This window comes from Micrasema longulum, unplaced genomic scaffold (genome assembly GCF_059751315.1).
Source record: "Micrasema longulum isolate JH-2025_06_02 unplaced genomic scaffold, ASM5975131v1 h1tg001107l, whole genome shotgun sequence".
Lineage (NCBI taxonomy): Eukaryota > Metazoa > Arthropoda > Insecta > Trichoptera > Brachycentridae > Micrasema > Micrasema longulum.
The window spans coordinates 200,005-224,936 of NW_028278295.1; the positions used below are offsets into that span (position 1 = coordinate 200,005).

A 24,932-nucleotide genomic window follows, 5' to 3' on the forward strand; every position below is an offset into this window, starting at 1 on the left:
GAATTGGTTCAGGGCTGGTTGCTTGTTGCTGCCTGTTGTACGTTATTTTGATACACGTTCACTTAATTTGTGGAATTTATATTTTGGTAACTTATGCGAAGGGCGTGGGTAGAGTTTAGTAATCCTTCAAAATAATTATAGTAATATAAAGTCGTAATGGATTAAACGGTTTTTGCTACTAGTTTTTGATCCTGAGAAAAAATGATAATATCCAACATAATCCCTTCATGTAATCTGTCAAACTCAGTTTGAAAGGAGCAATGAAAGCAGTTTAGTTAAATACAATTAATATCGCGGTTTATGGAATTGAAATTGAAAATAAATAAAGCTAATTGATATTTGACAAAAAAACTTTGTTTTTGTTAGTTTGTTTATTTATGTTATTCTAAAAACATTATTGATTAAAATAAAATAGTCTATTGTAAGACGTCACTCCCTATTATGTACACAAGAATTGTTTATTTCTTTTACGTAATGGGAAACGTTAATGTCAATACATGAATTTGATTAATGTAAAAAGTTGTATTTAGTTGTAATATTGTATTTGAATTTGTTATTAATAAATAAAATAATAAAAAAATGTATCAACGAAACCGGAAGATCTTCGATCTTTAAAGCGGTTTTCTAGTACATAGAGGAAGTGGTTTCACTGTTCGCTTTATAACATTTTATAGAAACGGAAATTGTGAAAATTACAAGTATTCATTGATAAACAGATTTTAACGCAGAAAATGATCCGTGTAATATATGAAGTAAATAAATTGCAAAGTTAATTACTTCGTTCACATGTCATTGTAGAGACGAAAAAACACTTTTTACAAATTGTACGTAGGTGTGTAATACATAAGCGGGATGAAAAAAACAGAAAACCAGAAGAAAAATTTTTTTTGAGAAAGCAGCCATTACAAAAAACACAATCTTAAAAAATACAATTCTAATACATAGCGAATTGAATTATAATAAAACAGGAGGCGCGTAGAATCAAGTTTGGATACATTTTTTTTTTTTTTTTTTTAAACAGTTTTAAACATCATTTGACGTTTAATCATCAGTGTGGCCGGTTTAGGTGCATGCAAAAAATGAATATCCCCAAATAAACCACTCTCTAAGTGATAGAGATGATTCAAAATACCACGCCAGCGGTGCTATTCTGAACCGCTCTCGCGGTCATAGAAAACGCTTTTATCTCGTGTATTTACATACAAAATATGCGAGATAAACGTGTTTTCTACGGCCGTGAGAACGTTTGGAATATCACATCAATTTTGAACAGAATTCCGCGTGAATATATCGCTTTGTAAGCGTATATTTATTGCATAAATACGCGTTAAAAATGCGTTTTCAACTCGCACATTTGAGTTTAGAGTACCACCCCTGGATTTTGAAGTTACCTAGTTGTAGCAATTACCCCATGATATTATAGTTCGCTATTAAAAATGCGTTGTTTTAAAAGAAAATTATGAAGAAGAAAAAAAAATTAAACAGTCATAGACAATACTTTACTCATGAGCATATCTTTTTTTTCCTTTATTGGGGTCTTCTACCAAAACATGATAACCTCGGCCAAAAACAGTTTGCATATATTTACAAATTAGCATTGAAAACAATATTTAAACAACACAAACAGAAAGGAATAACAAAATGGACACAAATAATTGAAAACAAAAATAAATAATATTTGTAATAATAAACAAGTACCCAAACTAAGAAGTAACTTATGGTCATGTTGTAGGTCGAAGAACATAAATGCATGTAAATATAAAAAAATGTAATACATAGTATGATAGTCCCGAAATAAACCGTATAATAAATTACAAAATCCCATTTAAATTCCCTAAGTTTTGGCAGTTTTAAGATTCATGTTATTTTTACTATTTATGGTTGTCATCCTTTTTAAATATATGAACGCAAACCAAAAAAAACTAACTTGAATCCGTTCATCTGTGGTTCGTAGTTTGACGTTTTGTCATTTGATAAGACATAATTTTTTTACAAACGCTTGTGTTATTTGTAAATATACGCTGAAAAATGGATGAAATCTTGATTTCAAACATTTGTCGTGGAGACATCGACTCTGCTATACCTATTTTAGGGCGTCTTATTCAATTGGTAATTTATAACCGTTCTCATTTTCGTTATATGGCTTCGTATATAGATTTTAAGAATATAATTGATACTTGATTGCATTACAGAATTCGGATAAATTCAGTTTTCCTGAATTAGACTTTAAAGATTTGAGGGTCCAGCTTTGGTCAGCACTGTTTGAATACTTACAAAATACTTCGGCGACATCTCTTCACCCACTTTGTTTGACCAATATAAGAATATTAAGGTAGGATCATTATACTATCGCTTTTTTAACTTTATGCTTATTTGGGATATTTATAATCTGAGTTTTTGTCAATTACATTATATATTATTGATTCAAAAAAATTTAAAACAAAAATCAAACTTTATCGTCTGCATCGACACTAACCTCACCCTAAAGCACAAAGCGCTTAGTCTATCTACGAAAAACAAATTGAAATATATCCATTTGTTTTTACTAATTATTTAAATTTGTTGCAATTATAAAACTGACTTTAATGTTCAGAATCAACCTGATGCTTTTATGAAAGAAGTACCTCTATATTAAACAATTGGCCTTACTTATTAGATTTCCTTATATCAAGGAATTACTATACCTAGTGTAACTATTTATTCCCGGTATAAGAAAAAGGTTATAATTTTTTTTACGACCTAGTATAACTATACTAAGCTTATTCCAACATTAATTTTTTGACCATTTCTGCGTACATTTAAGAACAAGCTTAGTGTGCATGTGCAGTTACAAATACTAATACATTATTTATATTAGTATTTAGTAATAAAACAAAAGGAGCTTAACAAATGTCAAGCGTAGCTCACGAAATCCAAGTCAATCAAAAACGCTAATGATATTTATTTATTAATGTTTTATTTTATTATTGTGGTGACTTGGAATTTCCTCTAAAAGAACAAACTGTAAATAAATTATATTTTCTGGACGTTATGGACATTTGAAAGAGAAAATACAATGTAAATAATTGAATTAAGATGATTCATAGATACACACAAATTGACATTAGTCATAAAAAAAATAAAAAAAACTACATACCAAAATAAAATATGACATATATAAATGTTCAGTTGCATATATTTTAATTTAATAAATTTAAATATACAAATTTAAAAGTATAACAAGGGTCATTTTCAAAACAAATGCTAAATAAAATTTATCTGAATCGATTGTAAATTTGATAGTGTAAAAATGATCTTAAAATCTCTAAAAAGGCAGTACGAGTATGTTTTCTAAATTGTTTAAATTGGAGATAAATGCAATCCTTTTTACTACTGAAAAATGTGACATGGCAAATCGCAGGCTTATTCCAGTGTTATACCACATTGGACCCAGGCATAAATGTGGAATAAGTTTCTATGGTCGCTATCCCAGCTCTCTAACTTTATGTGTGGTTTATAAGTAATAATTTTTACCACACCATCCTTATTCTATCACTATGCCTAGGCCTTATTTTATACCAGGTTTATAAGTAAGGCCCAATGTTACTTAAAACATTGATCTTTTTCACCTCTATAAAATATACAAGATTTTACTATATTAGAATTAAAGAATGTTAATCAATTATGTTGCAAATTATCTCAACGGATGGGTTTTTTTGAGAAAACTGTATGGAAAGATCATTCTTTAATTTCTATGCATCATACTTTTCAGCCGTGACAAAAAGAATTTAGATGATTTGGTTTGTCAAAAGTGGATCAATGTTCTTTTGGAGATGACTGGTCTTTACCAGCTCACTGTTGTGGATGATGAGCTGCTTCCTATCGGAAATCCTTCAGATACAGTTAAGATCGAAGCGTTAAAATGCCTCTGTAACCTGCTGTACAATAGTCCAGCCACTCAGGAACTGTGTGCATCCAATTGTATGGTGGAAGGGGTTATAAGTCGACTCCGAACATGGAAAGATATAGACATTCCGTATGATATCAAGTTCTATGACATGAAACTGTTATTCCTCATCACAGCCCTGAGACCTGAACAAAGAACCAAAGTTAAAGATGAACTCCATGGTTTGGCATATCTCATGGAATCTCTTGATGAGTTCTCGACTCCGCGTGAGACGAAAAATTCGGGGGATGACTTGGTTGAAGGGGACCATCAGTATTTCATAGAGGTTTGTATTATTCTTTTCTTTTTCAAGGTGTAGTGGTATTATTCTCTTAGCTCAAATCTTGGCGGCCTCCGTGGTGTAGTGGTCAAGACACTTGACTCACGCACGGAAGGTTCCGGGTTCGATTCCCGGTGAGAACACAAAAATTAAAAATGTGATTTTTCTCAAGCCTGGGTGCTCTGTGATGTAATTCACCACTGTAATTAGGCCTCCTGGCCTGTTGTGGTGCAAAAAAATGTAAAAAAAAAAAAAAACATTAAATATTTCAATACAAAGATCTTATATTCTCTTTACATGGATTTTTTTGTTGTGTACTTGTAATTAATTTACTAATAATACCTACATTGTATTACTTCCTGCTAGCCACATTCATTCCACTGCTGGACATAGGCCTCTTCTAAACTTTTCCAATATTTTTTATCTTGGGCTATCATCTGCTATCTACGACCTAGACAATGTCGTCCCCAAGATAGACAATGTCATCTGTCCATCTTTTTGGGGTCTTCCAACACCTCTTTTGCTGTTCCAAGGCCTCGACTTCAGGATTCTTTGCTTTTCAGACGAGTTAGTCCACGAGAGTTATTTTATTTCCCTCTTACCCTGCATATCCGCCAAGTATTCCCCTATCTGTCATCTGGGTATGCGCTTCCTAGCAGTCAGGCTCTGCTGAAGAATTTATTCAATTACTACATTGATAAACTCCATTTTATTAAAATATTAAATTAATTAATAAATAAAATACTCACCTTAGGAATAAGTATTATTATATGCATAATAATATTTCACATATCGTCGTTGCGCCGGAAATGTCTATTAAGTAACATTTATAAAATTTAAAAAGACGTAATTAAAACAATGTAACTTTTGATGATGGATTTTTATTTTGCTTATTTTCTTATTGATAGCAAAAAAGGAAAAAATACATAATTTTATTTTGAATAAATATCTATATATATTTTGTTGAAACAAAATTGTATAATCTTGATATGTGGCGCCAGACATTTTTGACGAATAGGTGAACATTGTTTTTCTGTCACTCTCTCGCAAATGCCTCCCGATACTGCACAAGAAAGACAACTGCATGTAAGACAGATTATGCCCGACTAAAATTGAAATTTCGCTGTCCCGATTTCCACACCCCAAAACTGAACTGATTTGGTAGTATTTTTTTTAGAAAGAGTATCAGAATTAAATTTTCTGTGTTTCTGTTTTTCAAAATTATTTATCATATTTGTATAACATACGTCAGAAGACGGCAAATAAAACTGGGCGCTTTTATGGGTTTTTGGATGGTCCTAGCTACCATAAGAAACCATTTATCAAAAAACCAAAATAATAGAAACACAGCAATGAGAAATATCTATAGTGTGTAAAAAAATCACTGCTGTAATGCCATAATCCAGGGAGAAAATATGTTTGTATGAAGAAAAGTCAGACCGCGTTTCCTCTAAATGAGAAATTAAAGGTACTTTTGATAATGTCGGCGCAACAACGATATACTAATCTCTCAATATAATTATTTGCGTATCACAATTTCTTAAATAATTCAATTGATATCCTATTCCCCTACAGGATTCTCAGCTGGGATTGGTGAATGAAATCCTCAAAATATTTTTCAGTTTAGTATTACAATGCAAAAATGATAAAGAGTTGAGTGAACAAGATGAAAGTCTAATTCTGAGACTTGTTTCGATTTGTAATACATTACTATTATGTAAGTCGTCTTCTGAGGAGAAAGATAATGAACTTTATAATTATGTTGTCAGCTTTTTAACAAGGTTTGTTTCTCCTCACATTACTTATATATTTTTATTTGAATTTTAACATTTGATTATTTCAATTTAAAATTTGAATTCTTTAACTGATAAAAAGTGTAGTGGTTTTTGCTAGAGAAAGCTGTAATTTTTTCAAAGTTATGACGAGCTTGAATGGAAAGATTATATTATTTTTGGTGCATATTAGGTAGATACTATATTCTTTTAAACCTATTGATTTTTCAATCCATTATTTTTCAGTGTGCCACAATCGTGTTTTTCTCAACTAGCACCCATAATTACAGAAAACACATTAGTATACAAAAATCATAGTTTTGAAGGAAGAAATATGGAAGCTGTGCATCACCTCATCCGATTTCTGCAGCTAAAAATGACTCAGACACAAGTAATATATTTTTTATCTTTGGTAATCAACAAAAAATACATTTTGACTTTGTAATTCTTCATAAACCAACTATGAACCAAAATGAGGATCTGTGTACCTGTATATTGTGCTTATAGAGATGGTTACAACTCACTGTGTTTTCAGAATGTAGTTGGACAATATGAGAACTTGTCTCCAATACTGACTGTAATGCATAAAGCGGCCAGTAGTAATGTATACCTTCGCAAGTACTTACGTGCCGCTATACTTCCACCACTGAAAGATGTCCATTCCAGACCAGAAGAGGGAAATACAGTCAGAAACCAACTTTGCCGATTGCTCACCACCCCTGTTACACCTGTTCGAGACCTTGCTGCACAATTCCTCTTTATCTTGTGTAAAGAAAATGGTAAGTGACTACCTACAGTAAATTCTTCAATAGCTCAGACCAAAAGTGTGATAATTCCGGCAGAAAATTTATGATTTTATTCCGCGCTTACATACGTATTAAAATATTGAGGGTTTGATGCCTACCAGTTGGATTTATAATATTAAACAGAAAGAGCTCATATATCTAATGTAAGATCCAATTAGTGCTGAATTTATCTCTCACTTTTGTTAAAGGACTTATTAAGGTAAGCATCCACATGTCCGCATTCCACGCGTAGTATCGCAAACGGCATAGTGCGTGGAAGTATGTACTTGATCCCTACCATTCGAATACACGACGGCCATTTTCAATCAGATTTTTAACATTATAGTTCAGGTTTTCATAGCGAGCGAAAGAGCTGTGTGCGCGATTCAAATGGCAGCCGAGTGCAGCGAGCGCGTGTGTACATCCACTAAATTGGCAATCCGTGTGACGTCATCGATGCGCATCAGAATAGTTGCCCTTCTGAATAATTGTGTCGGCATTACCGATTGGCTGAAGCATGCGGTCCGTCCAGTACACATCAGTGGACGCACTTGTATGATTGACTATTCAAAGAATTCTAAAATTAGTTAGATACGATCCGTCTGATTCGTGCGATGCGGATATGTGGGTGCTTACCTGTACATTAACTTATACGATGTGGCATTGAAAGCATTCTTTTTTATTATCTATTTTATTGTATTTATTAAAATTCATTCATAATATCCATTTAAAACCCAAATATTTTTTTTATATAATTTTACCCGATTTTCAATTATTTGCCTCATCTCAATCAGGTTACATTTTAGTCCTAGAACCAAGGTATACCACTCATCATAAACTCACATACATATATATGCCAGATTTAGGGATAAACATCCGAGATAACCAAAATGGATAATTTGATATCATGTACATGCAATCATATTTGCAATAGTTCCGTACTGAACATTTTTTTGTTCTATTCTAGTAGCAAAATTAAGAAGGAATCAATTTCTTGTATTAATTTCCAGTTTCTCGTATGGTCAAATACACTGGTTATGGCAATGCAGCTGGGCTGTTCGCAACTCGTGGCCTTTTGGGACCAAACAAACAATTTGCTAGCGAATCTTTGTACTCTTCTGATAGTGATGATAGTGACACAGAAGAATACCGAGCCATGAGACACACTGTCAACCCAGTCACGGGATGTTATGAAGCGCCTCATGCAGACCCCATGGCTGGCTGTACAGAAGAACAGGTATGAATATTTTTGGTATTTTAATGTTTGCATTGGCACAACACTCTTTGACACTACCCGTCACAATAGATCTTCATAAGTGACAGTGACGTCAGGAGCTTGCATAACACTGACCCCCACTACTAAGAATAAGACAACATACAAAAAATATGTCAATTCATCCATGTTTTTATTTTTTACCAAAAACTGTTTATATGAATGGGCATGAGCACGAATGATTAATTTTGTTTGCAAATTTTTTAGGTTATTAAATTATACATTTCAACAGAAAAAAACGTTGTGACTGATGAGCAACTTTAGCCAAAATTGAGTTATATAAACCAATTTTTCCAGAATTTTCTGTTTTGTATGAACCGACATCCATGGATATCGGACATAAATTTTGGTGTTCACATCAAAACCCTCTTGTACAACATTCATGTAATCAAATTTATAACCTAGAATTGACTTATTCTTTCAAATTTCCACTCGATTTTCTTATTCAGGATTTTTACCTGAGAGTAACAATCGAGTCGAAAACACTCTTCCCAGGTTCTGGTTTTATTTCACCCACAGAAGTGTATTCTTTATGTGCCTGGAGACAGAAAAACAAATTGATAATTTGTTTCCTTTTTTGTGTTTACTGTTTGAAAACCTATTGGATATTCTAACTTCAAAAATTGTCCAAACTACAAGCAGTTGGTTTATATACAGTAATTCGACTTTGCCTTCCAAATATTCTGTTTTAAATTTTTTCATTTCAATGTTGAATTTACCAGAAAACTACATAAAAATGTATGTATTTAATTGCTTTTATTTTGCAGAAGGAATATGAGGCTATGAAATTGGTCAATTTGATGGATCAATTGAACAGAGCAGGGATTGTTCAACCATGTAGAATTGGTCCCGATGGAAAACCAATTCCTGTAGATCACATATTACAACTGCAGGAAGATCTACCAAGTCAACAATTACATAATGCATAAGTATTACACAAATGGTTTTTTTTGTTTTAAATAATTCTATCTAATTTTTAATATCCAAAGTTCAGTATTAGTAATAAACTTATTGTCACACCATTTTCTGATCCACTACCACAAACTATTTTATCAAATAAAATTTAGATAGGAATTTTAATTTAATGGGTGTATTTTTTTGTTTGTAATGTGTATTAATAACAGTTAAGCATTTTTTTAATGATTAATCAAGATAACATTTGAAAAATGTAAAATAATTCGATTTTAACAGTCAAGTCCTTGCTGTGATTTAAGGAATGCAATTTTTCACTATTCACTAAATAAAAGACTTGAAAACATTATGGTCCTATCCTATGGATAACATTAAAAAACATTATGCATATTGTGTAAACTGTTCAACAATGTTATGGACTATCGACTATATATATATATATATATGATATGATATGATAGATGACATTTGTAATATTTCGATTGTATGTAGAAATGTATTACATATTTGACCTTTCTCTTGTTGTTTCCTGCACTAATCTTTCTAATTTTAGGTATTTTGTCATAATTATAAAGAAAGTTCTCATAAAATATGTATTCCAAGTCGGCTATCTAAAACGGGCATCCATTATGCCTCCGAGAGCCTGCTATAACATCATATCATTGGATAATTATTACAACTAGTTCAAAATCATCATTTTTGAGTTAACAGCTAAAAAACACACTTTTGTATTCTCCATGAATGCTACAAATAAATGAGTTGTGCATTCAACTCATCGTAATATTATTTAAATGCATCATGACTTGTCAATTTGTAGCATTCCTGCATAGCCAAAAAATCCTGATTTTGAAATAACCTTAGTTGTAGTAATTACCCCGCCATATAATTTTGGAGTGATATGTAAAAAAAAAAAGCTTAATTTTTCAAATACATGCTTATTTGAAATGTTTTTTTTTTATATGTAGATATAGTTAACTATTATTTGAACTAGGCGCTAAGTATTATTTATGTAAAAATAAACTATTTTGAGTAACATGGGATTTTTCTCTTTATATTTCATCCAAAGGTCTTTCCTGTGTGCACTTGTAAGAGGCCCGCGGAATATTGGGACAGTTTATATGTTGTCGCGCCTATCGCGTTTATTATTAGCCTCGAGGACTCCTTCCGAAACTCTTCCCTTTATGCACTTTAGGTAATCCGTAGAGCGCCGGTATTTAGGAGGTTTCCAATGCTCCTTAGCAGTGCTAGACTATTTCACCAATTTTCCTGTCAATTTTATTTTAATACAGCGCATAAGTGTTTACAAAGTCAATTAAATCGTGATAGAATCACTTTTATGGAGTTAGGAATCGAGATATTATTGAAAAACTTTAATTATTAGTTTGGAGTATGTATTTACATTTAGTACATTATTTTTTCATTCTCAAAGTACAAACCAAAGCACCTTGGACAGGAAAATTTATATTTGTATCTACCAGATGTTTTTTTCTTCTATATAACCACTAAGATAAATATGTAATAAAAATAATTGTTTATAGTGGAACAGTGCGAGGTGGAGGTGGTTTGGGGAACTCTCCTAATTCTGGTATATAGTAAGCATATGCCTCAAGAGTTTTAAGTTCCCAGGGAGCTTGGTGTTCTATCTCTGTCAGTGTAATTCCCAGATCTTCCAATGTTGGAACTCCAGCAACTACAGTGTCAGTTGTATTCTCCTAAAAATGTCAATAAAGGCCATTAACAAGTTTTCATTTTAGTTATACATACATAATATAGTGAACAATTTGAAAGAAATGATGCCAAATTTTAAAATAAAATCTTATTGAAAAAAAAACAAATTCAATACATAAAAACTTATATGAAAACTTGGAAGATGATGATCTGCCCTTTAGAATTAAAAAGATTTAGTTTTAGAGTTGCAAGATTTCTGTGATAAAAATGACTAGATTCCAAGCAGATGACATTGTATATGGAAACATTGTTAGATATTCGAGTTTAATAAAATAAATTAGTTGATGATTAAAATTTATGGAAAACCATAAGAAACCTGAAATGAAATGATTTTCAAAAAAATAATGCCAGACTGATTAAATAACTGATAAAAGAAAATTTAATTCTTAATTATAAAAAAATATATATACTATTAATTAACTAGAATATGTTTAGTTATTTTTTTTAATATAATTTATATTCAAAATACTACACAGATTAATGTAGATAAAATCTCATGATGCCTTGAGCGGATTGAATGAGGAAGTTCAGCCATACGAGAAATTAGATATAAAAATGTATTCTTACGCGCAGTAAAAATAAGAGCATTAAATTGTACAGCGAAGTTTCCTGAAAATAACAATAAAAATTATTTTTATAAAAACTACATTTGCATGACGTCACTAGTTCTTCCGAATCAACCAATGATAAGAGAGTCGTAATAGATTTACGGTCAACTGACAAATCAGCAGAACTCATTGAGAGGAAGGAAAAGAGTACTTGAGATGTCACACGTGAAGTTTTTTAAAAAATACAAAACTTTAAAAAATCATAGCACCGATAATACGATACATAAAAAAAAATCTTGTTAATTTAATAGTTGATTAATAAATATTTTTTTCAATGACTGAACTTCCTCATTATGGTTTATTAATGGTACACATATATAATATATGAAGATAAACTACTCACCCGATCAATTGATTCCCAGTGGAGGTATCCCAAAGGATATCCAGGGGAGAATTTCTGATTGAGAGTAACCTTCATTTGGAAAAATGGATCATAACGCATGTTGTAGCGAATGTAACCCCAATCATCATCTTTCCGCATGACCTTATACAACCAGTCAACTAGTTCACTCATCTGATAGCGTTTAGGCCTAAAGGAAAGGTAAATACTATAGTAAAAACATTTTTGTAATATAAATTGAAAAAAAAACTTTATTACAATAAATAAAAGAGTAACTATATCAGACTTGACAAGAGTTTTAAAACTAAGTTTTGACAACATTCTAAGTGCATCAGGAGATTGCAATACATTAAAAGGGGGGAGAACACTTGACAGAACATCCGGGTTTAAGTAGAATTATAATCTCACAGGGTGTTAAATCAGTATCGGGCTTTTTTTTTGCTTATCTTGAAATTTAAAATATAATTTTGTTTTTAAAGACTTGCTAGTGAAGAATGTTGCGATGTTTTTATAATCTACAAAAATAATTTAATGTAAAGCCAGCCATACATAGACTGCTCAGACTGTTGAGAAGCAATAATTCAAAAAAATTACAAATTAGATAAAAATCTATCAACATGCTTATATTTTTATGGTAACTCATCGATGACACCAATGTACAACAAGTTGATTCCCATTTTCCAATCGTGAGTTATTTACAACTTGATGAAAATAACCCCCAAAATTGAAATATTCGGGTAAATAAAACAATATCTGACTTTTAGTAAAGACAAACGGAATCAGCCAATAGAAATAACCCTTAAAATTCATGAATGTACAAATGCAAGAAACAGCGACTGTGACTGCCAAACTAAAGAAAAGGTCGATAATACAAAATATTTAGGTATGCACATTAATAGTTACTTAAGATGGAACATACACGTAGATAAGACAGCAACCAAACTAAGAAAAATGATATGTTTATTTGAAAGCATTAGAAACATCCTAAGCAAAAACTACTTTAATTAATGTATACTATGCTCTAGCACAAACAATTATCAGTTACGGAATAATAGGATGGGGAGGAACAAGTAAAACCACATTAGAGCCATTAATGAAAGCACAAAAAGACTTACTAAGACTAGCCAACAACAAGCCTTACCAATACTCTACAGGCAGACTTTTTACAGAATTTCCAGTACTATACATAAGACAAATATACATAAAGACAATTTTAAGACATTTCCATCAAAATCCTGATAGACATAATGACAACAAATTTACGACACTAGGCAAAGATAAAAAACACTACTTCTGCTCCCAAAGAAAAAAACAAATTACGGACAAAGGCATTATACTTTACCCCTAAGCTATACAACTTTTTAAGCAAGGACATATTGGTGAACAAAATGACAAACGATATTTTCAAAGCTCGAGTCCATAAATAAACACTAGAATATTTCATAGTACCTGGACTGGCCACCTGAAGTGTAAGATTTATCATCTTACCCTCATTTAATAAAAATGATCAAGATACGCTGCACAATTGCATTACACCAATGTGTACAATTTCAGTACCCTAAGCACCTTTAGGTGTGGAGAGGGAATGATGATGATGACGATGGTATTGAAATAGAATGTTGTAAAAAATTACAAAACAAGCCACTTGCTTGAAACAAAATAAGAATATATCGATTAAAAAAATATTAGAAAATGTATATTCAGTTTTTTTTTTATTGGTTAAGGTTACAAGGATGATTTGTGCCATATTGTGTGCTTGAAACCCCTTTAAAAAAAAAAATGCAAACATATTTCAGTTGATTTTTTAAAATTATTTTAAACTATAAATTTGGACAAGTGCAAAACTACTTCTGAGGATAAGACTGACTAGACATGGGATGAATTTAGGGGAACCGGAAAGTTTATAATGACGTCTAAACATACCCAACAGCCTGATACACTTGACCTCGTGTCTCAGGATCTCTTGCAGCATTGGCAATACCATAAGCCACATCTCCAACAAACACAGGCTGCTTGAATGTGTTTTCACCTTTATCCCACATCGGAAGAATTGTGGTCCACCTACGCCACCAATGAGTGATGGACCTAAAACCCAAATAATATGTTTCCATTATTTGTAATACCTGTTGTTACAGAACTAAATGTCTATACATATTAATAAACATTCACATAACATGTAAAACTTTCCTTTTATGTATTTTTTTTCCATGAATTACTATTTATTTATGTACTTGCACATACATATTTATATAACTGTGCTAAGAAAAGTGGATATGTTCTAATTCCACTAATCTTTTGTCCTATGAGAATGAACAGCACAGGTACATATTTTTTTATGAAGAGACAGTAAAGTCATAACATAAATTACTATAAAAAATAAATTAAGCAACTTTGTTTTTAACCACTAATTCTTTTTTTCCACCGACCGGTTTCACAGCAAACAAGCTTTTTCGTCAAGATTTACGTAACTAATGAAGTATTTCCTATTTTATTATATCCATGTTTACTAAATACTACACGTGGAGCTAATAAATCAAGTTTTTTTTTTCCTAAAAGGGTGGTAATTTGAGATGCATATTTTAGAATCTAGACAGGAGAAGAAGCTTGTTTGCTTTGAAACCGGTCGGTGGAAAAAAAATAGTAGTTAAAAACAAAGTTACTTTATTTATTTGATTATAATAAATAACCACAAAGTTAGTGACTCAAATATAAAATTTGCATAAATTATTGTTTACTTTTAGAATAAAAAGTATTTTCTTTTTTTTCAACAAAAAGAATACTAACCATATTATTTCAAACATGAGATTTGAGTCAGGAAATATTATGTAAGACTAATTAATCAATCTGCTATTGATTTTTAATCAATACATGTAGATAAGTAGACCTGACAAGTATTTTTTTTTTAATTTGATATATATGATTACTAATTACCCACAATGATACATTTAAGAGTTTTATGGAAATCAAATATTTTTGTAATGTGACATCCTCAAACCATTACAAAGCGAATGAATGTGAAAATGACATTTTAAAGTTAATTATTTCGCATTAATTTACCTAAGAAATTCTTCCATACTTTTGTATGTAATTTGTGACTCAAGTGCAAGTCCGCAACAGTAGTTTATGAAGTAGATGAATTTTGGCAAACTTACTTCAAGAAGCGATCTTCTCCCCCATAGATGTCCGATGCCTTTATGATAGTGGCGTCAGGAAACTCCTCTCGAACTGCCTTCTCTCCCAACCACTTAGTGGCCCGAAAGCGACTGCCACCTTCTATAACTGGTGACTCGGGATGCTCCGCTGAATTGAGGTATGACAGATGAATCAGCCTATCGACTCCCATTTTCTTACATGCCCTAAAAAAATATTTTTCATTATTTCATTGCATCACTAGTTTATGTAGGAACTATAGATTGAGTTATGATTCCCATAGTATTTTTTTTGTTCCAAATAGATTTTTAGACTAAATTGTAAGAATAATCCAACTGAGATTTTTGTTTATTTTTTCAATTAAATGCCTTTTTAATTTTAGTAAAGCTGTGATCCTGTGGTAACTAGCGAACTGTGAATCAGAGATCCTGATTCCCATTTTCTAGTACTAATTAAAGTAGCCCCCAAAAACATATATTATATCATACCCCCTATCTGTACCCAGTGGTGCATAGGGTACTGCATAATGAAAACTGAATGCAGGGCATCTTGATCTTCTGTTACATAAAGTTACGTTGACCAGTCTTAAACCTCAGGTGCCAATCCAGAGGCAGCGTAAAACCACCTTTTGAACCAATATTTCATATTCACCTTGCCAGGAATCGAACCTTAAATATTGTAGGCGAACGCGCCATCCATTACTCTACAGACTGGACTAAAATCCACTCGATTTCCTTTTTCAGGATTTTTACCAGAGTAGAATTTTTACCATCCAGAATTCTAGTTCTATCTCACGCACAGAACTGTATTCTTTTTCCACCCCGACAGAAAATTGTTTTGGTAAATTATAAGAACACAAATTGGGATTCAGAATCAATATTTGATGTAAAATAAAATCGACGCTAATAGTCGACCCAATGAAGGAAACATTATTTACCTGGCAATATTTCTAGCTCCTGTGACATGAACATCTGTAAAGGAATAGTTGGATGTTTCATAATCCTTGCCAATAAGATTAATGACCACATTTGAATACTTAATGGCCTGCTCGATAGAATTTTGATCGCGTAAATCAAATTCAGGGAGGAAAATTACTTGTCCCAAGTCACCAACTAATTTCATCCGCATCAAGTCATATTGATCGCAGCGGTGAGGAAGGATCAACTGGAATTATGAATAAGTATTTAAAAAGCTGCAATGTGTTAAATATTAAGTATATTATGGGTAAGTTTGCATGCATATTTATTTTGGAAATAGTGAATAAGTCACAAAATTAGTAGTCTGATTATTGAACATGTTTTGAAAAAAAAATTGTGTGCATATTCTATTTTTCATGCAGAAAACTTAATCTTACTTTATAGATAAAATTGAAGGCACAGTGGAACACCGTTTATCCGAGCTCCAGTCATCCGGATTGCCAAATATTCGTATCATTATCAAGAAATAAAAAATAAAGATGTTACAATAACAAATAAAAAAGGGCGCTGGCGGCCGGCGCGTTTTTTCTCAAAGCAACTAACTTTGCTGGACATGATTAAATAAGATTTTAAGTGATAATGTCTGGCACTCATTAATCCGGGTAATTTGAATTTTACTGTAACTGTTAACTACCCATTGTAATATGAGCCCTGGAAAAACGCAAGTAAAAGCAGGAAAAAGTCATCCCGCGCTACCATTGTAATAAAAAAATAGACTTTAGTACTTTCTAGATACAAGAATAGTTAACTTAAATGTGAACTTACTAACGTGTCCCTTATAATCAAGATATGCAACTATACTAGTTCTAAAACCTAAACTATTAATTACCTGAGTTCCAGTTTTTCCAAGACGATTACACAAGTAGCGACCGACAAATCCTGAGCAACCAAAAACTGTGGCAACGATTCCATTGAAACTGCTTCGACCTCCTGTTCCCCTTTTCCAAGCTGCAGGATTCAACTTAACCTTGTTTTCATATTTCGTACTGTATTTAGATGATTGAATGTACAACAAACTGACACTTCCAGCGTGATTTTCTGAAATAGTATAACATATTTTTTAATAAAACAAAATATCTAGATTGTACACAGATCTGAATTTGACAGTTGATATAACAGTATACGTCAAGATTATATAACATATTTTGCTACAGATGGATTTGAAGGAATAAGGAACCAATAGTTGGGATATTTTTTTTCCTTAAATAAACATTTAAGAAATCAAATGTTAAGACAATTATAACATACTGGCGATCCTAATACCGCCGGTGAGACTCAACGCCGCCATATTTCTTTTCAGGAAATCAGTCCATGGAAATCAGAAATAGTAAATCATAGAAACGATCAAGTCGTAGATATCTGATTTTATAATAGATAAAGTTCTTCGCTTCCAACAAGAAAACTATAGTAGGGCCAATTTAATAGGTCATATTTGACACTTCATCAAAATTCAACAACATAACCTTGTAAGGGCGGTAATAAAATATTATTTATTTTTTAGAATTTAGAACTGCTCAATTGCTTAACTTTTTTCAACCCGATTACGTATTTATTGTAATAATGACAAAAGAAGGTAATTTTATAATTTACTTTCACTAATAAACCATTCTAAGCATAATAAACTTTTTATAACACCAAAATTACTTTCAGCCGTAATTAATAAATAAGGCTCTTCAAACACTTCTCCCTCTAAAAGAGGTGGTGTTGTTTTTAATCAGGTATAAGTTTCCTGAAAATAAGCCAAAAATTTGAGTAATTTTCCAAATAAAATGTTATTTTTGAAACGCACATTGTTTTTCTATATTCATTTCACCAAATGATTATGTACGTTTCCTGAAAGAAAAAGCAGGGGGCTTAGTAATAATTATGAATCGTCTTGTAGTCCCGTGGCTAGTGTAGTAGACTTACAAATCAAAGGTCCACCCATGGATCAAAGGTAACAACTTAATTCTCATTCTCTAATTGTGAGTTATTTAGTACTAGTTGAAAATAAGAAGCAAAATTAAAATATTCGGGGAAATTATGTTTTTATATTGTTGATAACAACGTTTCTTTTACAAAAAAAAATCTGACATGCTGTCTTTTTCAAAATTCAATAGCCTAATACAAAACAATAAGTTATAAAGAGGATAAATTAATCAAAAAAGTGGATTCTTTAAAAAAGTTTTGAAATTATTCGTTTATTTGATGGGTCATCTGAAAAATTATTTAAAAAAATTACTTCTGGGAACATTTTTTGTACTATGGCAATTTGTTTGACATAACAATCCATAGAAATTTAAAATCCCTTCGGAGCTCTTTCCGGTTTTCTGAGTTAACCAAAAAACATCAAGTATGGCCTTTTTTAATTTATCCGTGTTATTTAATACCAATCAGTGAAAATAATGACTTATTCTAAACGCTTTAATGTTTATCGACATTTTGGCTGTTCTTAACATATTATAGTTTTTGTTCTTAATCATTGGAAGACCGTCTAATTTGTCTTGAAATATTCGTGCTATCCGTCAATTTGACTACTACTTGTTTATCGCCGCGGGTTTTGTTTTCCGATTGTTATATTTCACAGTTTTCAAACGTTCAATTCTTGTGTGTTCTAGAATGTTGATGCCCAAGCAGAGTCGGGTTACAATCTATGAATATCTCTTCAAAGAGGGTGTTATGGTTGCTAAAAAGGACTTCCATGCCCCTAAACATCCCGAACTGGAACAAATTCCGAACCTTCACGTCATCAAGGCTATGCAATCCTTGAAATCAAGGGGATATGTCAAGGAACAGTTTGCCTGGAGACATTTCTACTGGTGGGTAGAGTTTTTGATTATGATTAGGAAATGTTCAGTATTTTAATTTTGAAGTTTATTTTCTTTACTATTTTTCCAATTCATCACTAGTTTTTCAATCCTACTAAATTTTACACACTAAATTGTATTTTTTCTTTTTTTTAAAAAATATTTTAAGTATTAAAGGAGGATTTCAGCATTTTTTTCTGGTGACAGTTACAAGAGTTTTAATTAAAACCTGTGTGGATTTAAAAAAAATTAATAAACACCAAAATTCAAAAACCTCTATAATAAAAAGATTTACTTTACCTTTTTTTGTGCATAAGCTCCTCAGAAATATAAATCATTTGATAAGTTAAGTATTTGAAATTAGCTGTAAGTTAAGGATAAAGTATTATTAGTCGCTCTTAAATAGCATACAGCAGACAATCAGTACACAGTTATTACCGGGTTTAAAACGGGTACCATATTCAAAACCGGGCTGTGGTCCCGTGGTAGTATTGTGGACTCATGGGTCTAAGGTCCGAGGTTCAAATCCCACTCTACCACGACTCGATTTCCATTTTTCCTGCACAAGTTATTTACGACTTTTAGGAAATGGTCTGAAAATTAAAATATTTAAGTAAATAATAAGAACTCAAATATTTGTTTTATGAAAAAAAATACATATCTTGAAAAATCTCTATTATAGAATATCTTTTCCAAATTTAATAACTCAGTTGCCCACATTTTAATCCCGTAACTCGATTTTTCATGATGAATGTCGAACGGGCGGTTGGGAAGCATCGTACAAATGCAAAATTAATGTCCGTCCGTTCATTTCTGCTTTTGAAACTTAAGTATTTGAAATTCTCGCTTTTGAAAGTATATTGATATCAATTAGAAAAAGATTTATGCAACAATAAGTTAAATGAAAAGTTTTAGGTTTTTGGTTTCACGTGTATTGATGGATCTTTGATTCTCATAAGGCAGTTTTTTTTAGATGATCGAGATACTCTGCAGTGGTATACCAATGCAGTGCTCTATGCACCGCTGGGTGTGGATAGGGAAATAGTGATGATGATCTATAAATTGTTATCAATACCTTAATTCGCTCCAGATAATGCATTGGGCACTGCAGTGATAAATGAAATACAGCATATCTCGATCATATATCAGATTAAGGTAAGGTGATCAGGACTGAGAAATATTGCAATGTAAAATCTTACGCAGGACCTCATCACGGTAGGCAAATACACCAACCACTACACTTTGAGGCGGACTTATCTCCATTTGATTTTCTTTTTTACTATATTTATCTAAGAGTAGTCGTTTGGTTCTATTTCACACACAATACTGTATTTTCATCCACCCGGTCACAGATAAATTTACCACTGCATTGATCCGTGTATTTCAAACATCTTTCTGTGGCATTTTATAGGTATCTGACCAATGAGGGCATCGAATACCTGCGAACATACCTCCACCTTCCTCCTGAAATTGTACCCGCCACCCTGAGGAGGCAGGTGCGCTCCGAGCTGAGCAGGTCCCGCACTGTGGGAGGATCCCGACCAGAGGGAGCCGGAGGGCGGCCACGAGAGGACCGCGCTGACTACCGCCGAGCGCCAGCTGCGCAGCAGGCTGACAAGAAGGCTGATGTCGGTGCTGGAACTGCTGATCTTGAATTCGTAAGTTACATTGCATTTTTATAAGGTTTCCGGTTTTCAAAAGTCATGTTTGAACGTTTAGTGTGTTTTGGCAGGTATAGAATTCTCCTAAAACTCACCGAATCATGACATGGGCAGTGTAATGACAATACTTAAAAAAAATCATAGTTATACAATTTTTTTTTAAAAAGCACTGAACTTCCTCATTTTTATAGATGAAATCATCACTACAACTCGGTAAAACGCCGAAGGTTATTTGCCAAAATCTATCGCGCCACACCGGTAGATACGCGTTGTATTCATATCTCATTTAAAGAGCTGTGTGACGATACTGCGCTTGAGCCGAATGCTCTGTAATTTTGTATTTCGGTATTTGAAAAGGTCTTAATATAAAATAGATCATTTCAATTTTATTACTACTTGGACCGGTATCTGGCATTTTAAATTTTGACTGTAAAATGCATTATTTTTAAAGACACCTGTTTTCAATATTCAAATTTATCATTTTATAGATTTGATTATAGATTTTTTCATAGGAAGTTTTAACATCAATATGGTTTTTTTTTTTTAGTTTACTCATTAATATATATTTTTTTTAATACAGTCGAACTTGGTTATAACGATCACGGAAATAGCGAGATCTCGGTTATAATGAGGAAACATTAGTTGACATTTTAGTTTGCGGTTTTCTCCATACATTTATTCACTTTTATAACGAGCTTCTTCTCGGACATACCGAACAAAAATATTGTCAACAGTTGAGCAAAAACTCTTCAAGTATTTAAAAACATTATTTTCGAAATAAGAACCTAAGTAATAAAATCCAAATGAGGGACTAACTTATTACCAATGCAGCTGGGCGTCGGGATCGGTTTACGTTTATGATACTACACAAATATGTTTAATGTTGCGTGTAAAAAATCCTAGGTTTGTGAACTGAGTAAGCACAGGCATTATTTCATTACAATTCCTTTTGTAGTTTATGAATGACATCCTTGTTTCGAAGGGTGGTTTTTACTTTGTTTTTTTTTTTTAATGTTCTATGGTCAATGCATAATGAACATTACAAGTGGGTGATGTCAGATAAGTTAAAACCTAACCCTTTAATTGTAAACATGACCACTAACAAACAGAAGTGTTTCAATTTGCGAAAAAGTGTCAATAAATAATTGTACAAATATTGTATAATAGAACGTGTCATGAAATATGTTGAAGTGTGAAAAAAGATTTCTCTATCCTTATCACATTGTGGAAAAATACTAATGTTTATTTATCCAAATTTGAAATTTAGTAACTGGTGTGTTTGTAATAAGCATTTATTATAATTTTCAATAGTGGCAATATGCAATGGCGATTAGAAAAAACCTCTCTCTGGTATAACGAGTAACGCTTATAACAAGCAAGTTCAGTCAGTCCCGTTTTCCTCGTAATAACTAAGTTCCACTGTTATTGTCTTGTAATCTAATTAACTCATGTGTGGCTATGCGGTAACGGATGTCTACCTCGGGTAAAAAACATTTAATAACTCTCTTATTTTTTTAAATAACCAACTCATATTTTTTGTAATCCTTATATGGACTTTTTTACACCAAAATAAGGAAACATTTTTATAAAAAATGCACGGGCTTTTTCTATAAAAAATAATTTCTTCATTTTGTAAAATAAATTAAAACAAACGAAAGAGATGCCAGTATTATAAGTGGTTTATTAAATTTTATAAGAAAGAGCACGAGAATATAGCATATCAGAAGACCGACAAGGACACTATTCGTTAGGGGCGGAGCTTGAGTGACCGAGAAAACAATACCGAAAGAGCACGATACAGAATTATACCACTTGTGGGACAGAGAACACATCAGTCGCGTGAAGTTTTTTGTAGTAAACTGAGCTGACGCTGTATTTAACACACCGTGTTCCCGAAATGTTTCTACAATTTATTCACAATTTATCTGATTAAAATTATTTTTTGACAATTCTTGATGGAATTTCATTGTAATGATGTAATATTTACATACATTTACATATAAGTTATTAATCAAAAATACTTGGTACACTTCCACTCATTTCCACACTTAAGATAATATTTTGATTTCTATAAATCATCCTTACATTGTATAATATTCGCCAGTCTGAAGATGTCCATTAGAGGATGAAAGCGCTAATTGGTCAAACAAATAAGTGGAAGTGTACCCAAGGAAGTGTGCAAAGTTATTTCATTTAAAGTGTTCAAAAAATTTGTTCGTAACTAGTTTTAAAAAACGTGTTTACGTTGTCATTTTTGTGTATGTTTAATTATGATTTGATTATATCACGTATTACGTACTATTATTTTATTTCTTACAAGTTTTTTTTGCTATTTTTTTAGGTTTTATTTCAATATTATTGTAAGAATATGTTTTAACAGCGTTTTTATTTATTCTAATAAAATCTAGTATTTATTTGCAATAAAAATTTGATATTCATTTTTGCTTTCAAATAAGAGTTGTATTAGCATAGCATACTTTCTAGTCTCCCGGTTGATCTATTTCCGCTAAATTCAGTCGTAAGTGTAATTCGGAATTCAGTCGACAACCAGACGCGGGCGGCAGCGCTTGCTGGCGGGATTTTAAAAGGAATGAACACAATTTCTAACTTTATTTTGCATAAATATGCTTTAATTTTATATTTATATATAACATCTTTGAACAAAGATCATTTTTAACACATACCATTGTAAATAATTTGGTATTTTAGCTTACATTTCAAAATATCTCGACTTATGCTTGTGGTCACATTGTGTTACACCACCGGCTGCAAAGGGATTATTCAGCACAGTCTTTTAAGAGTTAATTCAAATTATATTCTCGGTATTTTTTATTAAAATTTTTCCATAAAAAACTAAATTTATACTGTATTATATTTCTGTACCTTAATAAGATAAAATGTGGCAGTATACTTTTTATGGTTTTGAAGTTCAAAATGCAAAAATTGTCACAATAAGCTATTTAATATGCGAATAAAACACTGAATCAGAAGTCCACTTTATTTTAATGCAAAAAACATCAGGGGGATTACTTATAAACCTGGTATAAAGTTACGCTTAGGCATAGTGATAGTGACGGGAACACCATCCTTATTCTACCACTATAATAACAATGGTTTTCCCATCCGTATCCTATAACTATGCCTAGGCGTAACTTTATATCAAGTTTATAGTCTCATTTACGCTGTTTTAATATGTACTTTTATTATCAAAATAGTCTGTATTTTATATTGAAAGTTCTTTATCGTGTTTTGAAAAATCGCAAAACCTTGTTTCTTAAAAATTTCATTCAATGTGACTCCCATGGTTTATCCTTTAAGGTACAGATTTATATCTCGAAACATTTTGACTTTAAATTTTATTAAAAAATATTTTTTCTTTTTACAGAGAGGAGGTTATGGACGAGGCAGGCCTGCACCACAATAAGTTAATCAAGATGTAATTTTACAAATATAATATGAAAACCCAATATAATCTCTTTCATTTTTAATAATTTATCATAATCGAAAAGAACTCTAGTAATTATTACAGTTGTGAATTTTAAGCACAAGACACAGAGGTTAAGTTGAAATTACGTTAAATGATTCACTGGGAGCCTGGTGCTCGAGGCAAGTTTATTAGCCACTACTCAACTGGGCTGCCCGTTTACTAAAATAAAAAAAATATGTACAATTATTACCCAACTGAATATTTTTCTACAGATAATTAATCATTTGAGTACTTGAGACCAAAACAAAGACGCATGGCTTTTTTTCTTTGTTGTACACTAATTTCTATGGGTACCATGTATTTTTAATTGCAAGATAGTAAAATTTTAACCACCAATAACAGAAAAGGGTGTAATGAGAAATGTATTTATTATTATGGATAACTTATATAGCGCCATTTTCGTAACAAAATACCTCAAGGGCGCTTTACATAGTGATTCTTTTAAATTTGTAATTTAATTAAAATAATTTATTTTGCTGTCACATGCTACGGATTTAGAGAACAAGTGGGTTTTAAGTTTTTTCCGAAACATCACTTCACTTTCACAGCCTCGCACCTCTGCTGGGAGAGCATTCCATGCCATAGGGCCTGCGACCGCAAATGCGCGTTCACTAAATTTAGTGCGCTGTTTGCGTAGAGGTAAAATAACTTTTCCTCTCGTCGTAGACGTAGCTGATCTAAGCATTAGACGCCTGTCAGCTAGTTCATCTGGAATGCATAGTTCCCTTAGATATTCCGGATCAGAGTTGTGCAGTGACTTATACATAAGCCAACAGAGTTTGTATTCGACCCTCTGTGGAAAACGTAGCCAGTGTAGTTCCCGAAGTAGTGGAGTGATATGACTGAACTTAGAAATTCCGAAAATAAGTCTTGCTGCAGCATTTAATACAGATTGTAGGCGAGTAGACCTGCATAGATACCATTACAATAATCGACTCTAGACACTACAAACGCATTTATTAATTGACGGGCGGCATCAACCGGCAAATTTTTGTGTTTGCATTTTATTTGTCTCAGCTGATAGAAGCATGAACTTATCGTTCTACTAATTTGAGCGTCAAGAGAAAGGTCAGAATTGAGTAAAACTCCCAGTAGTTTAACGGTGGGTAAAGCGGTACTCTCTACATTGGGTAGGACCGTATCCTGGATCAAATTCTGTCGTCTATCTGAAGCGACCCATAGTTGTTCAGTTTTTGATGGGTTTAAAGTTAGTCTGTTTTCAGCTATCCAGTTTCCTATTTTCTCAAT

General features: G+C 32.1%; 3 protein-coding genes across 3 annotated transcripts; 2 read left to right on the top strand and 1 right to left on the bottom strand.

Annotated features, from left to right (window-relative positions):
* Positions 1 to 1,770: 1,770 nt before the first annotated feature.
* ric8a (ric8 guanine nucleotide exchange factor A) lies at positions 1,771 to 9,112 on the top strand. Its single transcript, XM_088233455.1, has 8 exons — positions 1,771 to 2,109; positions 2,193 to 2,332; positions 3,752 to 4,211; positions 5,781 to 5,986; positions 6,224 to 6,368; positions 6,513 to 6,756; positions 7,773 to 7,999; positions 8,803 to 9,112. The coding sequence occupies exons 1-8, from the start codon at positions 2,029 to 2,031 to the stop codon at positions 8,962 to 8,964; spliced, it is 1,665 nt and encodes a 554-aa protein (XP_088089581.1). The 5' UTR covers positions 1,771 to 2,028; the 3' UTR covers positions 8,965 to 9,112.
* A 1,212-nt stretch (positions 9,113 to 10,324) lies between these two features.
* On the bottom strand, positions 10,325 to 17,063 carry ND-39 (NADH:ubiquinone oxidoreductase subunit 39). The gene is made up of 7 exons (XM_088233456.1): positions 16,999 to 17,063; positions 16,580 to 16,788; positions 15,711 to 15,937; positions 14,776 to 14,979; positions 13,547 to 13,708; positions 11,627 to 11,813; positions 10,325 to 10,659 (listed from the first exon to the last, which is right to left on the bottom strand). Exons 1-7 carry the CDS (start codon positions 17,036 to 17,038, stop codon positions 10,480 to 10,482), a joined length of 1,209 nt encoding a protein of 402 aa, XP_088089582.1. The 5' UTR covers positions 17,039 to 17,063; the 3' UTR covers positions 10,325 to 10,479.
* Positions 17,064 to 18,047: 984 nt separating this feature from the next.
* Positions 18,048 to 23,664, top strand: RpS10b (Ribosomal protein S10b). The gene is made up of 4 exons (XM_088233457.1): positions 18,048 to 18,082; positions 18,348 to 18,548; positions 19,948 to 20,194; positions 23,583 to 23,664. Exons 2-4 carry the CDS (start codon positions 18,349 to 18,351, stop codon positions 23,619 to 23,621), a joined length of 486 nt encoding a protein of 161 aa, XP_088089583.1. The 5' UTR covers positions 18,048 to 18,082; position 18,348; the 3' UTR covers positions 23,622 to 23,664.
* The last annotated feature ends 1,268 nt before the right edge of the window (positions 23,665 to 24,932 follow it).